This window comes from Vanessa tameamea, chromosome 27 (assembly GCF_037043105.1).
Source record: "Vanessa tameamea isolate UH-Manoa-2023 chromosome 27, ilVanTame1 primary haplotype, whole genome shotgun sequence".
In the NCBI taxonomy this organism is placed as follows: domain Eukaryota; kingdom Metazoa; phylum Arthropoda; class Insecta; order Lepidoptera; family Nymphalidae; genus Vanessa; species Vanessa tameamea.
Window position 1 is genome coordinate 6,635,440 of NC_087335.1, and position 23,913 is coordinate 6,659,352.

Below are 23,913 nucleotides of genomic sequence, written 5' to 3' on the forward strand. Positions count from 1 at the left end.
TGTGCCAAATTTCAATCGGATCCGTTCAGCCGTTATCGCGCGATTGAGCAACAAACATACATCCATCAAAACTTTATTATTATTATTAACATTAGTACTCGTAAGTTTTTTGAAGTAGATATTCTTGAACGCGATAAGATTAAAATTTGAAGGTTTAATTTGATTGCAACGTCGCATATTTAATATAAAACCTTTTTGATTTACACGCACTGTAATTCATTCTCATCCTCATTTTTATGTTAAACATTATTTTATGTGAATTTAAACGAATGTTGAAATAAACAAAACGCATAGGCGGTAATAACTATTATTAAGATGATAAGAATCTTAAACGATCTTACGAGGAACACCCTAATGACTTCATAATCTCACAGCTTTAATAAAACGCGATGTGTTTCTTAACAATCAAGTAAAATCTAACAATTAATCTAAGCTCTTGTGCAATCGAATAGAAATATCGAGTTTTGAATCGAGACTTTTAGCCTACTTACTGTTTTTTATTATATTTACTATTGATATAAGTATTTAAATGCATTTGAATAAATTGACATGAGTTTGATACATATAATACTAGAGTTGTAACGCCTTTTAACATTTCAATGTTTCATTTCAACATCTGAATTTTAAATTACTATTCGATATAAGACGCTAAAATAATCTCTCTACTTAAATATATCAATTATCATATACCAATTGTCATGAATTGCATAAACAGGGATGTGCTGCAATCTTAAGGCAAATTACACTAATGGAAATAGTTTTTATAACTTTTCCATGAAAATATAATGAAATTTGCTATTTTTCAAGGTCAGAGTCAGTTAATCTTAAATAGATAGCTTAAATTTTATTTTTATATCTACAGTATCGTGCAAAAGTACTAAAGCAAAGAAGCCATCTTTATTATACTGTCACGCACAGCTACGTTTGACAGTCGAAAAACGTGTGTACTAGTGTGCGTGTCTATCTAGCAATACAAATAGTCATAGATATCAGATGGAGATGAAAGTAAAAAATAAACATAATTGGTTTAATTACAATAAAAAGTCTGTAATGATTCGAATAAATAATACACATCGAAATTGCAATATCGTTAATAAAATAATTTCAATCGTTTGAAGACGTACAAACTTGCGTTCCTCGCACTAATTACAATTTCGCAAGGTTAGAGGTTTATAGTCATGAGAGTGTTGCTTATCATATTAGAAAATTCCGGGAAAGTAATCATAAAACCCGTGAGTCATCTCAACATCTCGGCTTAATAAAAATAATCATAACATCCGTTCTCAAAGATGTGATGTCATTCGTGTGATGTGAGTTTCATTACTTTCGCGAACGTCTGTAAAGTTTTACGCGCGAAACTTAAATGTCAATCTCGTTTGACATTAAACGATGTTGCAAGTATAAAATATAACAAGATTTTTTTTTTATATTATTACATTTTCCAAATGTTTATTTAAAATAAACATTGTGTACTGTTTGGAAAATTATTTTGTAAATTGTAATCGAAGCTGACTTTGCAACCGATGACGGAATTGTATATATCTGATATAAATAAAACATTATAAAATTTTAAAGACTTAGTTGAAACTATAATAATTAACCTAAATTAACGATTAAATCCGGTTCGTTTTACTAATTTTAACATTTACGATCTTTTTAAACGGTTAACAATGTTTTATGTGGTGTGGAAACTTGCCCGCACGTATTGTATGTATAATATTAATAATTTATGTTTCGGAAATATACGTAATATCTAATTTCAGCGCAAATTCTGACTCTCAATCAATATAACTATTAAATAGTATATTACTTAAGTATGTTCGTTTGAGGAAAAACAGGCTTTAGAAATAATAAATTATTTCAAAATATTGCAATATATTTTTACTCACAATGTATTGTATCGTACTGTCAATGCAACGTATTAAAACATACTCCACGAGAATGTGTGCCAAGATCATAGCAACAGTTTATTTGTATAATATTGGTTTAAAGAGGATATCGAACAAACGTGTAGTTAAACCATGGATTCCACCTGTTTTGTTATTATTGGTTATGGTACAAGTTCATATGCTTAAGCGATTTAAATTCTATATTAAATTGCATTTTATATTATGATTATGTACCAGTTATTAATTCTAGTTTAATAGATGACTGGGCCAGTGTAATTGTTATATGGGTTATCACCCGTATTATTATTTCTTGCACATCCGGTGTTTATGGATAGCCATCACTTAAATGTCTCAATTAAAAGACTGCATTAAAAAAAATTATCAGCCTTAAATGTCAAAAGCAATGTTCTAATCTCTATAAGAAAGAGGTTGGAGTTTATGACATCATGACTCAGTTTTGTTTGATTGCTCAAGACAAAGCTTACTATAAAATTCTTTAAATTAAATTATCTATGACTAATTATGAGCCGAGATGGCCCAGTGGTTAGAACGCGTGCATCTTAACCGATGATTTCGGGTTCAAACCCAGGCAAGAACCACTGAATTTTCATGTGCTTAATTTGTGTTTATAATTCATCTCGTGCTCGGCGTTGAAATAAAACATCGTGAGGAAACCTGCATGTGTCCAATTTCAACGTAATTCTGCCACATGTGTATTATTATATATGTATTATTGTATATATATATATATATATATATATAAGTATTATGACCACAATCAAGAATATCTGTTCGTTGGAACGTTTGTTTCGCGTTTCTATATTTATAGTAATAAAACACGTATCAATTTGATGACTAACAAATCTTGTTTTTTAAAAATCAATTAAACGGTTCCTACTGAAGACATTCTTAGCAAACCGCATATATTCCAATGTTAAACTATGTGTGCTGAATCAACAATAGTGTTCCTTATTTAAAAAAAAAAAAAACAATACCGTCAGCAAAACAAACTATAAAAAAAAAAGGTTTTATCTATACTTTGAACATCCTATCACTTATACCGCACTAAAACTTAGAATAAACATTTAAAAAACATTCAATGCTATCAAAACATTGCTTCTTAAGCCGCTTAGGTATACAAATAATATAATTTTCATTGCTAACAGTAGAGATGACTAATAGAATTAAACTACACACCTACTTCGATTGGTACTTCGTCAACTTAATCAACCCCAAAGACTTTTTGCATGGAGACGCTGAACACGGTCGCGAAATGTCAGAGAATTTGGCCCATGGGACCATTCGCCTACCTAATTTATGACGCAAGAATATCCTGGTGTCGTGTATAGGTTTCGTTTCGTTTCTCCAAGTCAGATTCCACAACTTTGACAATGTTTTCAAACCATCTTGCGTCTGGATCTTAATAGTTCTTGAATTTCAAGCGATTTCTGGTTTAAAATCAGTTCTATCTATTTTTGGTTGTTCAAGTGAAAATATCAATTTTAAAATGTATCTTATACTAGTTGTTGTCCGAGGCTTTGCTCCCGTTTTATGGATTGATCGTCAGCGCTTCATACCAAATTCCATCAAATTCTTTTTGGTCGTGTAAAAGTAATACAGAGTGTATGTTTGTCTGCTTATCTGTTATTTTAAATATCTTGGTAAGTAAAGTAATGTTTAAGTAGTTTCCCCGCGGTATCGAACACGCGTGGAGCCAACTTGCCATTTAAGTAGTAGGCAGGTATTAAGTAACCTGTCCTTTTCTATATCCCTGACAACTTGTATCCAAAATTTTATGATGGTTGAAATGTTAAGACGAAAAACGTAACAGACAAACAAATAAACGAAACTAACTCTCACATATCATCAGTTAAGTTACATATAATATTAGTTAAGACCAACACTTTTTTCATCAACATACAATGAATGAACTCTACATTTGTTCTACATCTTGTCTAGAATAATTAGAACATTTAATTTTTTTATATTACTGTTTTATATAAAGGTACAAATTATAAGGCTAGAGGTTTCATTTAGATTCAATCACTAACCAGTAGTAACGTATGGTCATCTAAAATTGTTATAAGTACGTTTAAAAGCACTCGAATTTAAAAATAAAATGAGTTCAATAACATGCTTGTAATGTTTGAGTTGGACTTCCTTTTCGGTTCCCGATGAAACTAAATATCTATACAAGATGAACTGAAGGATTGGAAGGCAATAAATGAAAAATAGTCTAACATATTTTACATAATATATTCTGTATATCATTTCATATAATGTAATACTGTTAAGAGATACATAGTGCTTTTTTTTTTAATAATTATTCATTTCCAATTATCTCACAGCCTCTAAAGATCCAAATCTAGTCCAAAAATATTCAAATCAAATCAAAATACACTTTATTCAAGTAGGCTTTTACAAGCACTTTTGTATCGTCATTTAACAAACTATTTAAAGTAAAACTACCATCGGTTCGGAATGTAGCTTCTACCGAGAAGAACCGGCAAGAAACTCTTTTCAACATCTAAATATCTAATCTAATATTCAGTATTCAGTTTCTGTCTGTCTTAAATATCTTAATATAGCGTTCTGTAAGTCCTTTAAAATTCATCTTGATTCGTAAGCTTTTAATTCAAGACATAGTCAAAGAGTTATATCTTCGCAATTGTTCCCCAGGGAACAGTCAAAGAGTCCATGAAATCACAATCGTCGCCTCATTAGCTCTTTATACGATAATGACTACAGTCCAGTATCTCCGTTAATTGATGTCATTAGTTTGAAAAGAAGACGAATTAGCTGATAATCCTCTTTTATTTAAAAGATTAAACAAAGAAGAAGTACATTCTGAGTAAGGTTTTCCTTTCTTCTCTAATTTAACAATTCTCTATAGATTTATAGTCTGTGCTATTGATGTGTTGCTACGTATGTTGATGACATTTTCAATGTACCGGTATTTGTTTTTATTTCAAATCTATCGAAATTTCTAGAATACAATTTGAATTATCTTCTGGAGTTACAATTATTTGCGACTGTTCAACCCATCATATAGTGATCGGTAAATATTTCTGGGGGTCGTGAACACTTACCATCAACCATTTAAGCACCCACCTAGTTTTATCATAAAAAAAAACATCAAGTTATTTATTTGCCAGTTTGCATTTCTTGAGAATAAAATTGAGTCGCAACTGTTGAATAGTTGCGGCATCTTGTAGAACCTAAACCTTAGGAAGAATGCCGTTGACTTATGTCTAAGTCCTCGTTAGTAAATGAAAGTATGAGTTTTAGAATAAGGCGAATGTTTCAGTATTTAACTATTAAATATATATATTGATCTGATGACCGTCTGTGCGTTCCAATAATATCCAATAAGAAATATTTGACCAGCTGCATCTGTGAGTCATCTAAAAATATAAATATAGTCAAAGGGTGAACTTACGAAATATTGATTAAGGAATTTAGACTTTATTTCCTCAATAATAAGTTCAATATTAGAATAAATGTTATAACAATGACTTTAAAAAAAAATTCGTTCACTATGACATTATTTCTTCATCGTCTGGACATGAATTCGATTCCTGGCTAAAAATATATTTCGTTATTAATATTTTACTAAAAACTACAATATCAATTTTTGGTATTCCTAATGAAGATTTCATGGGTTTAAAGTAACTGTTTTACTTCTGCTTCTAGTCAAATAGATAGATAGATAGATAAACTAAAAATAAATATTTATGGAAAGCAACTTCATTGTAAAATTAATTTCAAACAAACAAACATTCACTGTGACTGACTGTTCCATTGATTTTTGAAAAAATATTCCGTATCTCACTTATGTGATTACGTCGATTTACGTAACGTATCGTAAACAAAGAAAACATTATTATTATTATTATAAGTGTTAATATATAAACATATATATGATTAAATTCCCTCTATCGTGCTTAAAACTGCTTAAACGAAGCACCGTGGGTTCGATTAACTTAATGCACTAATAAATGAAGCATTTTAAATATACTAGATGACCTACATGCGTCCTAGTCTAACTGGATCAAGGGCTAATTAAAGCGACCGTCTAATCCAGTACCACTGTGTTTCAGCATACATGACATGAAAAGAATAGAGGGCAGCACTGGCAGGGTCAACAAAGGATTTTAAGAACTTTTTTTACGAGTATTTGTTGCTCTGTGAGTGAGGAAAACGTCATTCACCTAATTCAACCAAATCAATAAATATTTGAGTAACGACCGTTCACCTAGAGCCGAGATGGCTCGGTGTTTTGGACACGTGCATATTAACCGATGATTTCGGGTTCAAACTCAGGCAAGCACCACTGAATTTTCATGTGCTTAATTTAAGTTTATAATTAATCTCGTGCTAGGCGGTGAAGGAAAACATCGTGAGGAAACCTGCATGTGTCTAATTGCAACGAAATTCTGCCACATGTGTATTCCATGCCGCATTGGAGTAGCGTGATGGAATATGCTCCAAACCTTGTCCTCAAAGGGAGATGAGGCCTTAGCCCGGCAGTGGGAAATTTACAGGCTGAAAATGCTTCATCTAAAAAGACAGTCCTCTAACAATATTGGCATTTAATTTTAGTTACATGGTAGTTAATGGTAGCCATGTACCTTCACTTATAGTTTTTGTTTGAGCCGTGCGCAATCACTTCAAATAAATGTAATTATTATTAAAATAAAAAATCATATCATGTGTACTTATCAGAAATATACAATAACATAATATCCCAAGATTAGTAAGCTTTGAGATATATTTTATATGGTCTATGGACCATATAAACTGTTTAACTTTCGTAAGTTTGATATTCTAAGGCGCATTGAAAAGGAATAAATATGAAAAAATTTATAACGAAGCATTCACCGTATAAGTCCTGGTTATTTTGGATCAGTTTCCCCAACGGTAGATTATCGAGAACCATCAAAAACAAAATATATTTTACACCAGTAGAGGTTTACAAATTTTTGAATTGTCATTTTAGAAACTATATTAAGTGAAGCTACCACCGGTTCGGAATGTAGACCTGCAAGAAACTCAGTAGTTACTCTTTACCAACATTTAAAATACAACGCTAAGTTAAACCGTATACTAGTTTATCCACCCCCATCGTAAACCTTCCTAATAGTTAACAACTTATCCGTTGACTCTCCTCAACTTCATTATCATGCAGATCTACTGTGTGTGACCTACATGTAATACTTCAAACCGATCAATCCCGCTTCAATAAATAGCATTCGACTCATTCATTCATACTGAACATCAAGGTTCGTGTTTATAATTAAGTTAACCATAGACAAAAACCACAGATAATATATTATAACACTAAGCAAAAATGTCAAAGTGACGTAATGTGTTTTTAATTGCTTTTACATAAACATCTAAGAACAATGAAGGTCTAGCCAACAGATAGTCTTGTATAGGATGACCTATTATATTTATATATATATGTTTAGATGTTGTCTGTCCGTTGATTAGAATTAATTGAAACGACCCGCTTCGCCCGTTAGCTTACTTCCTTATACAAGTTACATTGAACCAAATTACGTTGCGACGTACTTTTTCATTATACTAAGCACATTTTGATTATACTTGAAGTTGAATTTCAAAGTTAATTGATTCAACTTTAAGTAATTTTATAGAAAATTATTCTTGAAGTTGTTTAAATGAAATCCTCAATTTAATTTGACTGAATTCTTAAAATCTGATTCTTCATTTGGTGTTTTGTTAGTAGCAGACCCGTAAACATGTGGTCGAGATTGATTTACTCGATAGTTGGGCTTTGTAAAAGCTCGCCTGTGTAGTTAACATCATAATTCTATCGTCAATGAGCAATTCTTAGTATAGTTGACAAGCAAATGACACAAGGGACTTAGAAATCCTAGTTCCTAATGTTGGTGATGCATTTTCGATTTAACGAGTGATTAAAAACATATACATTATTTATTACAGTGCCAATGTATATAGCCGATAGTGTCTATTTACCATGAGGCCATCATTGGTGGCCAATCTGCCAGTCCGCCAACAAATATATAGAAGAACTGTCAATTAAACAAGACATTGTAAGAATGTTCCAAATTTGAATTTGAAAATTACATAAATTTTGAATACGAATTTCTTTGTTCATAAAACATTAACTACTGAATTTGATCTTGTAAAATTTTAAACTCCAATATAATTACAAAATCTTACTTGTATAAAGTATTTTGATTGGTTCAAATATTTCGTACCGGTTATAACTGGTTTTACCAAACTTTAAAACCCTTATACACAAATATATTTATGTGACATTACACTTTGTAATAATCTTTAATGTATATTTTCAAGGTGATTGGTTAGTCATTAATTAGAGCTAATTAATGACTTTGTTATTATCTTACTAGGCCCTGATGACCTAACAACAATTATTATAATTAAGGAGGCACTTAATAACTGTATACAATTAATAATAGTTTCTATCCGTTTTATTTATATAGACAACTAGCTGTGCCCGGGACTTCGTGGGCGTTTGAATATAATAAAAAAGCGTGACTTTATTATTATTTTACATATAATTCTAAAATAAAAGTAGCATAAGTTACTCCTTATTACATCAGCCATCTGCCAGTGAAAGTCCCGTCAAAATCGGTCCAGCCGTTCCAGAGATTAGCCTGAACAAAAAGACAGACAGACAGACAGACAAAAATTGTAAAAAATTTTATTTAGTTATATGTACCGTATATACATACATATGCATTTAGTAAAACGCGGATATTTTAATATTACATACAGACACTCCAATTTTATCATATGTAATAGATTATCAAACAAAAATCTAATATGCGGGTCCAAAAAGTCCAAATAACAAAAGGTTATAAATACAATTCTATATTCAAATGAATTTAGGATATTTTTTACGTCACAATCATTTTTCATCTTATACAATAAAACATCGAAATCTCGTAAAAAAAAAATAATTCAAAATAAGTTTGAATTCGAAAATATTATCAGTGTGACATTTAATTCTTTGCGATATACAGACATTGAAAATATTTATTATTAACATATTTAGTAGAAAAACTTGATGTGTTTTGATTTAAATAAATTGTCCTTGATCATATTGGATTACTTAACTTCAAATTCGAAAGAAGTCGCCATAGAGCACTAGTATTATTCATGAGTTAGCTCAGTGAATATAAATCATTTTATATTATGGACGAGGAAAGACTGCGTGTCGGTTTGTCCGTAACACCGTGCATACTGATTGAGTTGAATAGCTTCGAGTCGGAACAAATGATGAACTCTCTTTGACTTTTTATATACGATGTAATTTATTTATCTGAGAATATTAGTTCGAAATCGTTCTGAAAGGAATCTAAATATCACGAGATCTATATCTTTATATATACATATTATATACGTGCGTGTGGAACTGATTTCGAGTGGCTTCGTGTATGGTTTACATTGGACCCGGTTGATAGCGCTGAGATCGGGAAGTAAATACATATATTAAACAAATAAATAAATATTGGACAACATCACATACATTACTTTGATCCCAATGTAAGTAGCTAAAGCACTTGTGTTATGGAAAATCAAAAGTAACGACGGTACCACAAACACCCAGACCCAAGACAACATAGAAAATTAATGAACATTTTCTACATCGAACCTGGGACCTCGGACTAGCGTACCCATGAAAACCGGTATACACACTACTCGACCATCCACTCGACTCGACTCGCTTGAATGCGAAGTTGAGCAACTGAAGACGGGCAGCACGTATATTAATGTCATTACCAAGAGAGAGACAAGCCAATTGCACAGGATATTAGAATGCACAAGCACAGATTTATTCTCTGTTGTCTAATTCTCATAATCCAATGGGATGACCAAGATGTTCTGTGGGAGCGCAAGATTTTCGCACTTCCCGAGGCATGTCTTCCAAACACTGCAATTTTTCTAGCTACTGATTAAATCTCGTCAGAAAACCTCAACACACTGAAGTCAGACCTTCTAGCGTTATAAGCTAGCTACACTAACGAGACGAACTACAAATTCTTCAAAAAACTATTATCGAAGGTAAAATAAACTATCAATAAACCACACATAATATTAGTAAACAGAACCATCGAAGGTATTCAAAGCTGATCTATAAAAGGTAAAACTAAACATATTGTATCAACATCAAATCGAGGAACGGTTTTAGAATTATTACCGGCTCGAAAGACAAGCGGACATACTGGGCTTAGCGTTTGGTGCAAGTGTTGGAAATTTTAATAATCATATTTTATATGGCGCAAAATTTATAACTGCTGTTATCGTACACAAGGACAAATTAAATGAAAAATGGTAGGTGTCGTGGAACACCTGCTCGGATCGAATTTCCTTACGCCATATATTATGTAATAAATAAGACACAATAAAATAAATTAACAATGTTTGAGAATAATAAAATGACAAGAAATAGAGTTCTTGGTGGGCTTTGTACAAGTCCGTCAGTCAGATATTCTACCGCCAAACTGCAGTACTTCGTATTGTTGTGTTCCGGTTGAAGGGTGAGTGAGACAGTGTAACTTCAGGCATAAGGGACATCTTAGCTCCAAATACCGGTGGCGCATTGGCGATTTAAAGAATGGTCAATATTTCTTACAGCGACATTGTCTATGGGCCATGACGACCACTTACCAGGTGGCCCATATGCTCGTGCACCCAAGTATATTGGAGTCAAAACTATATTTCTAGTACCGTATATAAAAGAAAAAGACAGTGAGAAAATGAATGAGAGGGAAGTACCTACATAATGTTTTTTTCCTTTTGCCATTTCACTCTACTATAAGATGCGTAAAAGAACTTCGTTCCAATAATGTTAGTCTTCACTGGTGACGAGGAGACGAAGAGGGTAAATGGCGCTCTCAATATCAACCTGTGTCATACACAAAGGAGACTTATTTATAATACTAAAATTACCTTTGCAATATGACTTAAATTTAAACCAAGTAACTGATCTCGTCATTTATAAATTTCCCCCTACGAGTTGTATAGGAAAATCTTCCTTATGAATTTAACTTTGAATCGAATTCCATGCATTTATTAAATAAGCTCTAACTGATATGTACATATATACTGTACTTGTGTATTTATCTTTTGCGTAACTCAAAATTAGGAAGGAAGGAATAAGACGAGTCGTAATATTGTAAGGTTATAACTTGGTCCAATCGCCAAGCCTGAGGTATTTGCTTAAGCATTACAGAAGTGCTATTATATCAGGGACTGTTTATGGTAGTGCCTTCTACCTCAATGTCCTTATAAAGATCTGTACAATAGCTACAGAATTAAGCAGTTGTAAATTAGAATTGTAAACAGATTAATAAAGATACAGAGGCATACAAGTGCCTTTAAGTAAAACAAGTGATGGTCGGAGGTTCTTCGATGTTATTTCTACATTATATAAGTTTCATAGTATTGTTCTGTTTACGGAACGAAATCGAACATATTCTTAATTCAAATTGATTCTTGTAACCGTTTTATGAAGTCATTTTATATTTAAACGAGAAAACATGTCTTTAATGTAGATTCTATTGTAAGGACCGGCAAGAAACTTAACAGTTAGATTGACAGTATAAACATACATATATTTTTTTATCATCTGTATAATAATGTTTGATCCAGGAACTGAGTGTATATATGTAAACATAATTTAATATTTATAATATAATGTTATTTCTTTTACAGAAGCCCGACACTCGAGGGATCGTCGTGAAGTCGACGATGTTCACTACGAGGACGTGCTGGCTGATGAAGCGACTGACGATGAAGCACAAAACGACGCTGAAGGTACTTTAACTCTTGTTAACTCTAACAATTAATAAACACTGCTAGATTAAGGTCTTCAGGATTTATTGCATCATATAGTCATCAATAGTATTATAACATCTGTACACTTTTCAAGGGAATCCGTTATTATTAGCTTGTTCCATTTATTTAAGGTCAGTGCAGTTCTTTCTTTAACGTGTTTCCACATTTTTGTCTAAGCCTTTGTGTATGGGATATATAACTATTTCCGAAATATTTAACATGTTCTTAAAATTAGAATTCTCCATCGAACTCGCTTCGCTCTTTTCTTAATGTCCCAGTAGATTACTGGACCTATTCGTTTAGTTAAAAACTAATAAAAACTGCATCGAATTACAACATTACACACATACATAAACCAACGGACACACAAACACAGCCTGAAGGGCACGTCGTAGCATTAAATTTATTTTAAAAGACTAAAGTAAAGCGATCACAGCGCAGAATTATCGATAAGCTTTTGTTTATAAATTTACTGCTAATTGCTTCTTGGAAGAATCATCTTTTCGAACCGGTTATCTACCATGGAACTACCATGAGAACATATAAAGTTTAATGAACACAACGCTGACGAAAAGTCGTTTGATAGCTACCAAGCGCAATGGTTTGATCAAAATACAAAAGCACAAATCATATTTATGCGACATTTTAACTTTCTCCGTTAAAGTGTCAAGAGGTCACAAGTGCCGCCATAACTTATTAGAAGGTTGTTGATATAATCGCGCACAATTCTAATTGTATTGTTAAATTCTTAAACTACCTATGTCAAGACCTCTTACAGATTTTTAGATGAAGTTTATATTTCAAACTTATACAGCCTAGTTTATAACACCTGGATCTTAACAGAAGTTCCATAGTTCAAATTTAATTTTGATACTATTTTTTTTAACTGGTTACATAAATGGAGGCTACAGAATACATCGCGAGGAAACATATTATATCGGCTGCTCTGATTCTTGTTTATTTACTAGGACAAATTGGATTGGCTAGAGTAATCAGCTCAAACTTCTCTTGTAACAGAAAGAAGGTCCCAGTAGTCGAATATTTAAAGATGTTAATTTATTCTTTTTATATAATTCCAGGCAATGACGCTGATGAAGAAGAAGAAACAGATGCTATTATATTGACACAACCAACTAATTACAACGCTACACTTGGGAAAGATATAAGATTGGAGTGCAAAGTTTCACCAGCAGGTACGTTTTGTGCAGTACAATATCAAAACACAAACTATCTCTAGTCGATTTCAACAGCATGAGTAGTAAAGTTACATAAACTAACTTGACCTTGAAACGACATGCTCTCATTGGTCGAGATTTAAAATGTGTGATTCGTTGAGGATACTTGTAAAAATTTCTAAAGACGAAGTTGTTATTTCGATAACAATATCGCATTTTAAAAGTAAATTATAATCCAGATATGTATTAAAGTATAGTTTTGTATTTTAAATAAATATATATCAAGAATTGTTTGTAGTTCATAATATAGCAAAGTTATTAGAAAATGCACAGAATATGGAAATCTGAGGTGTTCCTGCCATTGGAATATACTACCGATAGTTTTACTAAAGAATGATATAAAATCATAAAGTAATACATTGGTAATTTCATTTGTTTTACGTTTACAATATAAAATGATAATACTGTCGTATTTATGAATAGTCATAATATCATATTTATCGTATCAAATGTAACAATCGTCACAAATCGTCATTTCTAATAATAAATTTATTTACGTACCTAATAAGTGGACACGCTGTCTGTCACTGCGTTACCGTTAGACGGAAGTTGTTTTGGCGCCACCGGAACAACGCCATCTTGTGACGCAACACGATTTATAACACAAATGCGAGACTATATTTACGACTAACATGACGTGTTTATCAAAGATAATTAAATTGTTTAGCGAGTATGTGAAACGAGCATTAAAATTAAAATTGCCCGACACTTTTATTACATGACAACTTGTTTTTATCACGTGGTACATGGTTTTTAGGCGAAACTTGTGGATTCAAACTTGGCCAATTAAAAGTGAATTTTCATATGATTAATTTTTGTTTATGATTCATCTCATACTGGATGGCGAAATAAATCATATTGAGGAAACTTGTATCTGTTGAGCGTAAACCTCTCACATGCATATCCACAAACCAGCATTTGTAACCACTAAAACCTCCGTCTCAAAAGGAGCGGTCTTAGTCCGTCCAACTATGGGTTGTTCCTTACTTTTATGATTAAAATCCAATTCAATTGAAGTTATTTGAATAATTCATTGTTTCAGACGGTGTCGTTGTACAATGGACGAGAAATGATGGCAAATTTTTCATAGGAACGCAGAAGCCATTGGATCAAAATCTCACTTCTTATGGAATCGAGAACAGATTTTCGATGTAAGTTACCATAATATTTCTATTTAAGATTTTAAATGAACATGATTGTTTTTATTACTAACAGTATTTAAAACGGGATATTTACCATGTTTTTTATTTTTATTTGGTGGAGCTCGATATTTCGACATTATCTACGAATGTCTTGTTCATGAGACTATTTGTCTATTTCTTGATTGGATTCGTTGGTCTATTGACTAGATATAAAGCCACATATCCCGATTTCCTGGATTAAAATCCCAGGCTGGGTCATTTAAGAGATATTGGGTTTTTCTATCGATAAATTCTCAGTAACAACCCGGAATCTGGAAGTAGGCAGTGTTAACAATTGAAAGAAAGCCCGTAATTCTAGTGGTCCTACGCCTGCCCTCTTTTCAATCGTGTCGGTTTTTACGTCTCATCTGATTATGAGATTGAGGATATAGAGAGTACACTTGTGTTTCCGCACACACTCGTCCAGTGTTATATGACCCTCGCAATTGGCCAGTCAAGTAACCCGACCGTGTGTCAAGTATACGTCATCCACATCACGCATAAATATTTCCACAACGATCGAGTTCCAAGATTATTATTTGTTTTGCAAATGGAATTCTTATTTGACCATTACCAAGAATGAGACCGAATATTTGTATTATATGTAATATATATTGTTTTTATTTAAGTGCTTTGTATTTTATTTTCCAGCCCCGCGAATTCAACTGACCTCTTGATAAAAGATGTCAAGCTATACGACAGCGGTGCTTACAAGTGCGACATATTACAAATGAACCGCGCAAACATTGAACACACCTTAGTTATATTCGAACCGCCTAAAATTATCAGTGAGTACTAATTACTACTATTAGCTGCTAGTGGGCCGTCATCATCATCAGCAGTCCATACTCGTCCACTGCTGGACATAGACCTCTCCAATTGCACGTCACTGTGTTTTCACTACGGCTACTCGCATCCAGCTCCTGCCAGCCATCTTGCGCAAATCGTCACTCCACCGTGCCTGAGGACGTCCTACACTATGTTTGTCGAGACGCTAGAACACGTTTTCCCCAACGGTGATCGGTTCTACGACAAATATGCCCGACCCACTACCACTTCAGCTTACTAATCCGGTGGGCTATGTCGATGACTTTGGTTCCCTGTCGGATCACCTCATTTCTGATGCGATCCCTTAGAGAAACGACGAGCATAACCCTTTCCATAGCACGCTGAGTGACTTTAAACTGGTGGACCAGCCTTGTCGAGAGTGTCCACATTTCGGCTCCGTATGTCATGACGGGTAGGACGCACTGGTTGAAGACTTTCGTCTTAAGGCACTGTGGGATCGACGATGTGGGCCGTAGAGTTACAATAAAACATGGTGAGAGGACTTTGTGCAAGCTCATCACAACATATATTCTAGCGCCAAACATCAATACTTAGTATTGGTGTATTCCGGTTTAAATGGTGAGTGAGCCAATGTAACTACAGGCATAAGGGACATAACATATTCAAGGACCATATTTCATCATAATGGTAGTATTTTAGTTTTCGTTTCTATATTTAATAACTGATTTTCTTCTAAAGGGTTCACGGCAAGCGATGATGGTCAAATCGTGGAAGGTTCCGATTTTCTGCTCACTTGCGAGGTCTCTGGATCACCCCCTCCGCAAATTGTTTGGTCAAGAGATGGTGAAAATGGGGTAAGTTTCATTTGTAGCAACGATTACTCAAATTTACCTTGAGAGGAACGGATGTCATTACTCAGCTGTAGGACATTTTCGTTAGACATTTTGTAGTCACACACCGAATCAACTAGATGTCCGAAAATCCACAACAGCGCGATTTCTAAGGCATTTTCTGTTTTATGCAAGCCCCCTGTTGTTGGAGATGTCCATGGGCAGTGGTAGTCACTTTCCATCATGTAAGACTCCTGCTCGTTTGACACCTTTACCATAAAAAACTGTCAATCTAAAAAAATTACACACAAGATATTGCTAATAATATTCACTTTAAAAAAAATATCAGTTTTAAGGCCATCACATACATCGTTTGTTTATGTATTTGCATCTAAATTTGTTATAACAACGTCAAGTTCAACGAGCAACTTCCGTTATTGAACAAATAAACATCACTCGATGCATTGACAGGCTGATATGTCATTTCAACCTAGTTATCCCGGACAAGGAAACATAGCCCGACCACCGGATACGCGGCGCCTCATTGCGTAATTAATTATTACGTAAATAGGAAATATACATCGCAAATTAACGATACTGACTTATCAAATCGAATATAATTTTGTGATTTAAAAAAAAAAGATTAATTGAATTTTTTTTTTTTGTGATTATGAATAAATTAATTGACAAAAGATTATAAGACACTCAATACATAAACCTTATTATATCATGATAGCATTAAATAAATAAATAACTATACATCCAGAATTCCAATATATTATACAATACATTTAGGTATTATTAATTAATAATTATTAACATTATTAATTATCAAAATAAGTCTAAATATAATAATAAGAAAATTCGATTAAAATTCAATATAATAGCTAGTCCTGGAGGAAGAACTTAACATTAAAAAAAGTGTTGAGAAGAAACCTTAAATGTTTTTATAAATATATTTTTACCCTTTTACTCATTACAGAACAAGCGTCTGGCAGAAAAGGATGGAGAGTTCACCGTCAACTCCGTCTTTATCAAGAACGTTAGGCGCGAGCATTCCGGCAAATACTACTGTTACGCTTTCAATGGAGTTGGTTCAAATCAAGCTGAGGTCTATATCACAGTGAAAGGTAAGTTTTTTACTTTTATATTATTTTAGATAAGATCATTGTATTTTACCTTAAATTTCGGTAGGTAATAAAAAGTAACATCCTCACGATGTTACCTTTCCAATATAAGTTTTCTGAATTCTGATACGTCATATACAAACTGAAGAATATATTTGTACATTTTTTTTAATTGTCAATATATGCAAACTGTCAAAACGTATATTTTATTGGCAATAGTAATATATGTTTTACTTTTTTTTTACTTTACTATATGGATATAGTAATTCTATAAATTCAATCCGGTTGAGAGTTTTAAATTTTTTAACAATTATTGAAATTTTAATGATTTATTAGATTTGTATTTATTAATAATAATAAATATATATTTTTAATTCAATAAATAATTGTAACGAAATCCTTTTCAGGTAAACCTCGCGTTCATGTTCATAAGACTGTTGTGAATTCCGCCATCAATGTCGAAGCTGTTTTGCAGTGCGCTGTGCACGATGAACCTACGTAAGTTTTATTTTTTTTAAATTATCCGGATTGGCATATGTCTCCACTCCACCTGATGGTAAGCGGTAGTGGAGTTCAAACTCGAAGACATAATTAAAATGTCAGTGTGGACCACGTCTTCCAAGAAGACGACAAGCTCGAAATCCAGCGAAGATCTGCTGATGTTCAGTAAAAATATAAAATGACGCCACAATTTATAAAAATAAAATGTAAAAAAGTCACGGGCAACTGTGAGCACGTGGATGTTGTAAAAAAAAAAAAAACTCGAAGACGGCCAGTACAGTCAGCGACAATGAACTGCACTAGTCATCCTCGCCATGCCGACCCGCAAGATGCTTCTTCAAGCCTCATTTGAGGTTATAAGAGCAGAAGAATACGTGTTGAAGAGTTCCATTTTTTGGCGGTGCGATAAAGGTGTCAAATTTCTTCGTGCGCGATAGTATCGATGTCACGGTTAGGCGGTGACATCGATACCATTCTACATTTAACTATATATCAAAATTAAAAAAAATATAGAATCATCTTACTCGACATATACTAATAATCATCTCTTGCTCGCCGATGAATGATAACGTCGTGACATCTGCATTTGACGGTGAGATTCTCCAGCAACTTGCATTGGAGTAGAGGAGTGGAATTCGCTTCAAATCTTCTCCTTAAGAGTTATTATTGTTTAGTTATGGGACATCTTTACTATATCACCTTGAAAATAGACATAATAAGTTTTGTTATTGAAGTAAATATGTGATAAAATGTCATCAATTATTATAAATTCATCTGTATCGTCTCTAGTTCCCACATCCGTTGGTACAAGGACGGTCAACATATCAAGGAGTCCTCAACCGAGTTCAGCATCAGCACAAGGGGCCAACACTCCAACCTCACCGTTACCCCGGATGACGACCAAGACTTCGGTACATTCACTTGTGAGGTAAGTTTCGTTTATAACTTATTTGAATTGTTATTGAATCATTAAAGGTAATTCAATATATTTTAATAATTAAAATAGCTAATCAATATTGTATTTATTTCAGGCTGAAAATGAATTCGGTTCACACAACAGATCCATCGACCTGGTCCAAAGTCCGGTAGTTGAACATCTTCAAGTAGATGGACCGAGACTATCTTGGACCATTCACTCACACCAGCCTGTCGAACAGATTGAGATTCAACTCAAAGATATGACTGGGGTAAATATACATACTTTTATAAATTAAACATTCTATTTGGAATTAAATTGGTACAGACTACTACTTTAACAGGCCAATAACTATTTTCCGCTTTCTGAAATTAAAAATTTGTAACTATTTAGTAAATTACAATCAAGAATCATGTTTAATTTTCTGCACGTCTACGGCTGGAGATCTTCAAAATGAGACTATAAACGATTTTTGTGTGCAGCTATCGTCCCATAATCACTGGGACAAAAAACTTCTTACGCTATTAATATATAAGATGCTTTACAACTTACTTCTTATATACAGTACAACACCGATTGCCCCTGATTGTCTGTTACATGACAATTGTGCAATTCATATTATGAATATTTATATTTCAATAAATTATTTAGTCACGATATCCGTAAATAGCTTAAATCGGTATATAGTTGAAGAGTTTAAATGTAACATGTATGATATGAGAGATGATTACACGAGTACTATTTTCTTAAATACTTTATCGTTGCAAATTAAATAGCATCAATCCTGGCCCTTGGGCTATTGTCGTCCTCATCATAGAACAAGTTTTAATCTTAATTGGTAAATAGGAAAATTAGTAATTGCTTGTTCCTTGTGACCTTAATTGATTCGTTGAACTTTTGTTAATAATATTTGACGACCTCCGTGGTCGAGTAGTGTGTTCACCGGTTTTCATGGGCACGCCATTCCGAGGTCCTGGGTTCGATTCCCGGCCGAGTCGATGTAGAAAAAGTTCATTAATTTACTATGTTGTCTTGGGTCTGGGTGTATGTGGTACCGTCGTTACTTCTGATTTTCCATAACACTAGTGCTTTAGCTACTTACATTGGGATCAGAAGAATGTATGTGATGTTGTACAATATTTATTTATTTAGTTATATTGATTTTGTTTAATAGTTCATAATCAAAAATCTATAGTGATTTTAAAGAAAATATAAAATCTATATTTAATTTTTTAATGATAATATTTAAATGATTATTCGATATTGATATTAATCATTTATGGATTTGTAGGAGGGCGAGTGGAGAACACTGAGTGTGCCAGTACCGCAAGGCAGGAACCATGAATATGATGTCGTGTATACACTTGACGACCAGCTACAGAGCGGAAAGTACGAAGCAACGGTCAAAGTAAAAAACGACAAAAGCTGGAGCGCACACACGGACAGCGCTTTCGTTGAAATAGGTATATTATATATAGTTGTGTAGTTTAACTTTTATTGGTTTTGAATTGATTTTTAATTATTTTTTTTTTTTATATAAGATTTTAAATTAACATGGTTATTTTTATTACTAACAGTATTTAAAACGGGATATTTACCGATATTTTGATATTACACGAGAGCTACACGTGAACAAGACATTCGTAGATAATGTCGAAATATCGAGCTCGACCAAATAAAAATAAAAAAACATGGTAAATATCCCGTTTTAAATACTATTATTTTTTTTTATTTTTTTTTGTATTATTTACTTTTTTTAACGTTTTTCGTTTTTGCTTTTTTCTTTATAGAAGCTCAGCCGCAGTATATCCAACACGCTTCAGGTAAGCATAGTTTTTAAATTGTAATCTTATTTAACACACTGTTTTCGCCTCGGTGGTAGGGTCTTGTGGAAGTCTCGGTAGGTACCACTGACTCATCAGATATTCTACCGTTAAACAGTACTCAGTATTGTTGTGTTCCGGTTTGAAGGGTGAGTGAGCTAGTAAAACTACAGGCACAAGGGACATAATATCTTAGTTCCCGAGGTTTATGGCGCATTGGGGATGTAAGGAATGGTTAATATTTATCACAGCGACATTGTCTATGGGATGTGGTGACCGATTGCCATCAGGTGGCCAATATAGTTTGAGTTCACAAAAATATTTTTTTTAATCTATCACCAAGCGTAAAATACAGATTAGTGAGCCAGTGGAACTACAGACAAAAGAGACTTAACATGTTAGACCGTGGTGACACTTTGTTTTGTACGATACCATAAAATATTTAAAAAGTTTAAATCTTAAGTATACAATATGTCTTATATAGTATATGCGAAATTGTAAGATCAATCTATTTTTATTTTTATTCCAGTGTACCGCGACAGTGCGCATTCCATCACGTCTTCATCTCTCGTCCTCGCCGCATCCATCATGTATCTCCTCGTGCGAATGTAAAAGGATGAAATAGCTTAATTATTTATTACTAGTATCAAGTATAAGACAAGTATATACATTCGCTGTTTTGATTATTGTCTATCAAATCTGTCGATGTTCGAACACCGCTTTTCGTATAAATGTCGGTGATTATAAAGTTTATCGAAACAAAACAAAAAAATAATTCGACATATGCATTTTAACTTTTAACGTATACTCATTTTAGAGGCTTTTTGACGATAATATTAATTAAAATTATATGCTTTTGTTTCGATATAGTATATGCAAAAAACGAAGTACAAAATATTCGATATGAAAAGTAACTTTTAAAAGACGTTTATAACAAAAGCCAAGTTACTTAAAAAACCGCGATGTTCTGATTTTTATTACGTTCAATATTAATAAAAAAATGATGTAATTAAAATTATCTAAATATCATTGTATTTAATTGTTTTATTGTAAATATTATACAATTATGTTTTAATTAAATTAATGATTCATTCGATTGGTAAGTTTCGTTAATTAAAATTGTACGTCCTTTTTATTTTAATGTAAACTTTCTCACAAATAAATAATTTTAGTTTTAATGTATTAAAAATATAGGTAATTATTACCAAAGTGTATTTAAGTTAATCACATTAAGTGTTACAGTTTTATTTAAATCATAATGAATTGCTTTTTTTTTAATGTTCACTCGGCCTCAGGTAAAAAATATTCAGCCTAAAAAGAAACGAAAAATTTTAACAGAGGCCATTTTAAAATATAATAGTTGTTTAAACTAATACCAGTTATGTGTAGTTATAAATAATGTGCCTAATATACAATAGTTCCAGAAGGTGCTCTACCTTATTAATGTAATTGTAATCTTCCAGTTCACTGTATTTTAATGAAAAGACATTGCGCTATCAAAAATCTTAAAATAAAAAGAAAACTTTTCAAGTTTAAAAGTAATTTTAATTTGACATCTGTCAAAATAAAAGTTTTAGGACAATTAAAAAAAAAAATTCGACGTTGACATTTAAATGAAAGATTTCTGACAGTTCAATGACTTACCAGCTAGTCTATAATATTAAAATCGCTTTTTAAATGAATAAGTGAATATTTTGTTTAAGATATAATTAATAATGTGGCGCTTTTATATAAACATAGGTTTTTACATTATAATATCTTATGTAGAAGAGATTACATTAATTATATAGTATAAAAGTACAATTAACTATATAGAGATACAAGGATTAACATGACTTAGTGGGTATTTCTACAAAAAGTGATACATTCTTGTATTTAATTTCATAAAGCAACGGTCATTTTTTAATTTTATTACTTCTTAATATCGCCATTGTAATAATATTTACGTTATGATTGATGAACAATTGAAATATTATAAAATCCGATTTAAAAATTACAATTTACATTTATATTGAAAATTAATTACAATTTTTGTTTTTTACAATTACCAAAATTCCGTAAGCCCTATATTTAATACCTTTGTTCTTACGTAACGTAAAAAAAATATATATTCCGTTGTTAATTGTAATGCAAATAATTTGTGATTATGTAACTGTACTAATTATATTCACACTGGTGTACACAACTAGCTATTTGTGCCTTCTATTAGAAAAAAACGGAAGGTGATATTTTTGATCTTAAATAAATGATTAATGTTTGTAAATAATTATATACAAGAAACATTGTTTTATTTCATCCAATAAAACTCATTGAACACCCTAAGGATGTTGTCCTTCTGAACGATTTTGACAGACCAACTTGGACAGATAATGTACAAGCTTGTGTTTTTTTTTTAAGTAGTTATTCCTTGGTGCATACTTAAAACTAAATTTGACATTTGGATTAACAAAATTTGCAACTAAAACAGGCGACGTTATCGCTACAGCAATGATCTCTTCCAGGCAAACTTTGGGCAGATAAATGGTTGTAAAATAAAGTGGAACACATGAATAAAAAAAATTCCATAAATAAATAGCTACGTCTATTAAGTGTAAACCTATTTAAATATAATACATACGCATAAAGCCATATAATTTACATATCGCAGTCAACTGGTTAAATTAGGCTTTTAATTAACATCTTAGACACTAGGGTAGGTACTACAAGGCGCGTACTATTCTATAAACGGAAATGAATTGGCTGAGTGTCACTCAAGCCGCTGATTGAACAGCGCCGCTTAGTTAAGTTGCTAGGCGTTTCATTGGATGCATAGTTAAGCTAGTTGCCTGCGACATACATATTACAATAACCTGAGTATTTAACAAATAAAAAAAAATCAATTACAACGATTGCTTAGTAATATTAAAGCGATAAATAAGACTTTAATCATACTTTGAATCGGCTTATGATTGAGATATGTATGCCAAAGTCGAGAAGCTTCTACAGTAAAGGATTTAAACAATAAGAAAAAGATTGGGCGGGAATGGAGAGACATACACTTTCATGCAAGCGAAGAGTCCGTTATGAGTCTCCCTTAGGAGCTGGAATCGCTCTTTGAGATAGAAGGGAGACGCTGAATTCAAAATAATTAAATAGACAAGAGACAAAGTGTGAGTGTTCCTGCGAAAGCGAATAGGGAGCCACTTGAGTTTTTTACGACATTCAGAGACATGATCGTATTTGCGTAATCCAAATGAACTGTAGTTTTTTGTAGTATCAAAACAGTTACAATATCTGTAGAGTTACGCCAAAGCAAAATGCCGTAAGACATAATACTATGAAAAAAACCAAAGTATACTAATTGAGCAGTATCAACATCAGTCAGTGTTCTAACTTTTTTAGCCGCGTATGCTGCGGTGCTGAGTCTCCCTGTGAAGGACGATGAATGAGGTTTCATCGGAAGAAACGAACGGACTTTTTGAATCTAAGACGCATAGTTGTTCAACCTCGCGGACCAGGCCTCGCCTCTCTGCGTCTTCACTCGCACTTGGAGGGGTCGCACTTTCAACGTTCTGTCCGTTTTTTGGTTCTCTCGAAACTCTCCTGATGCCCAGCACCATCGTGTCATCCATATAAGAAAACTTCAATGACACCTTCAGGAAGAGCGACGCGCAGGACTTCAACTTCCCTAATAGTGTCCTGGGGCAACGTGTTGATTGTGTATCGAGATTTATCGTCATCGCCACGCAACCCCTGAGCCAACGCCCGCTCCGACAGAGACCAGACGCGCA

The 23,913-nt window shown here is 32.8% G+C and overlaps 1 protein-coding gene across 4 annotated transcripts in view; it reads left to right on the plus strand.

The window, feature by feature from the left end:
* Positions 1–22,423, plus strand: part of LOC113391990 (limbic system-associated membrane protein-like) — a 153,738-nt gene extending 131,315 nt beyond the window's left edge. For 3 of the 4 annotated variants that reach the window (XM_026628163.2, XM_064219360.1, XM_026628165.2), the window contains exons 3-14: positions 11,619–11,720; positions 12,821–12,934; positions 14,019–14,127; positions 14,809–14,945; positions 15,685–15,800; positions 16,759–16,906; positions 17,311–17,401; positions 18,194–18,332; positions 18,436–18,591; positions 19,612–19,783; positions 20,111–20,143; positions 20,673–22,423. In XM_026628163.2, coding sequence (XP_026483948.1) covers positions 11,619–11,720; positions 12,821–12,934; positions 14,019–14,127; positions 14,809–14,945; positions 15,685–15,800; positions 16,759–16,906; positions 17,311–17,401; positions 18,194–18,332; positions 18,436–18,591; positions 19,612–19,783; positions 20,111–20,143; positions 20,673–20,755 — 1,400 coding nt within the window. In that variant the 3' untranslated portion in view covers positions 20,756–22,423. The remainder of the gene's footprint in view (positions 1–11,618; positions 11,721–12,820; positions 12,935–14,018; positions 14,128–14,808; positions 14,946–15,684; positions 15,801–16,758; positions 16,907–17,310; positions 17,402–18,193; positions 18,333–18,435; positions 18,592–19,611; positions 19,784–20,110; positions 20,144–20,672) is intronic. The other variant, XM_064219361.1, reaches the window with a different exon arrangement.
* The last annotated feature ends 1,490 nt before the right edge of the window (positions 22,424–23,913 follow it).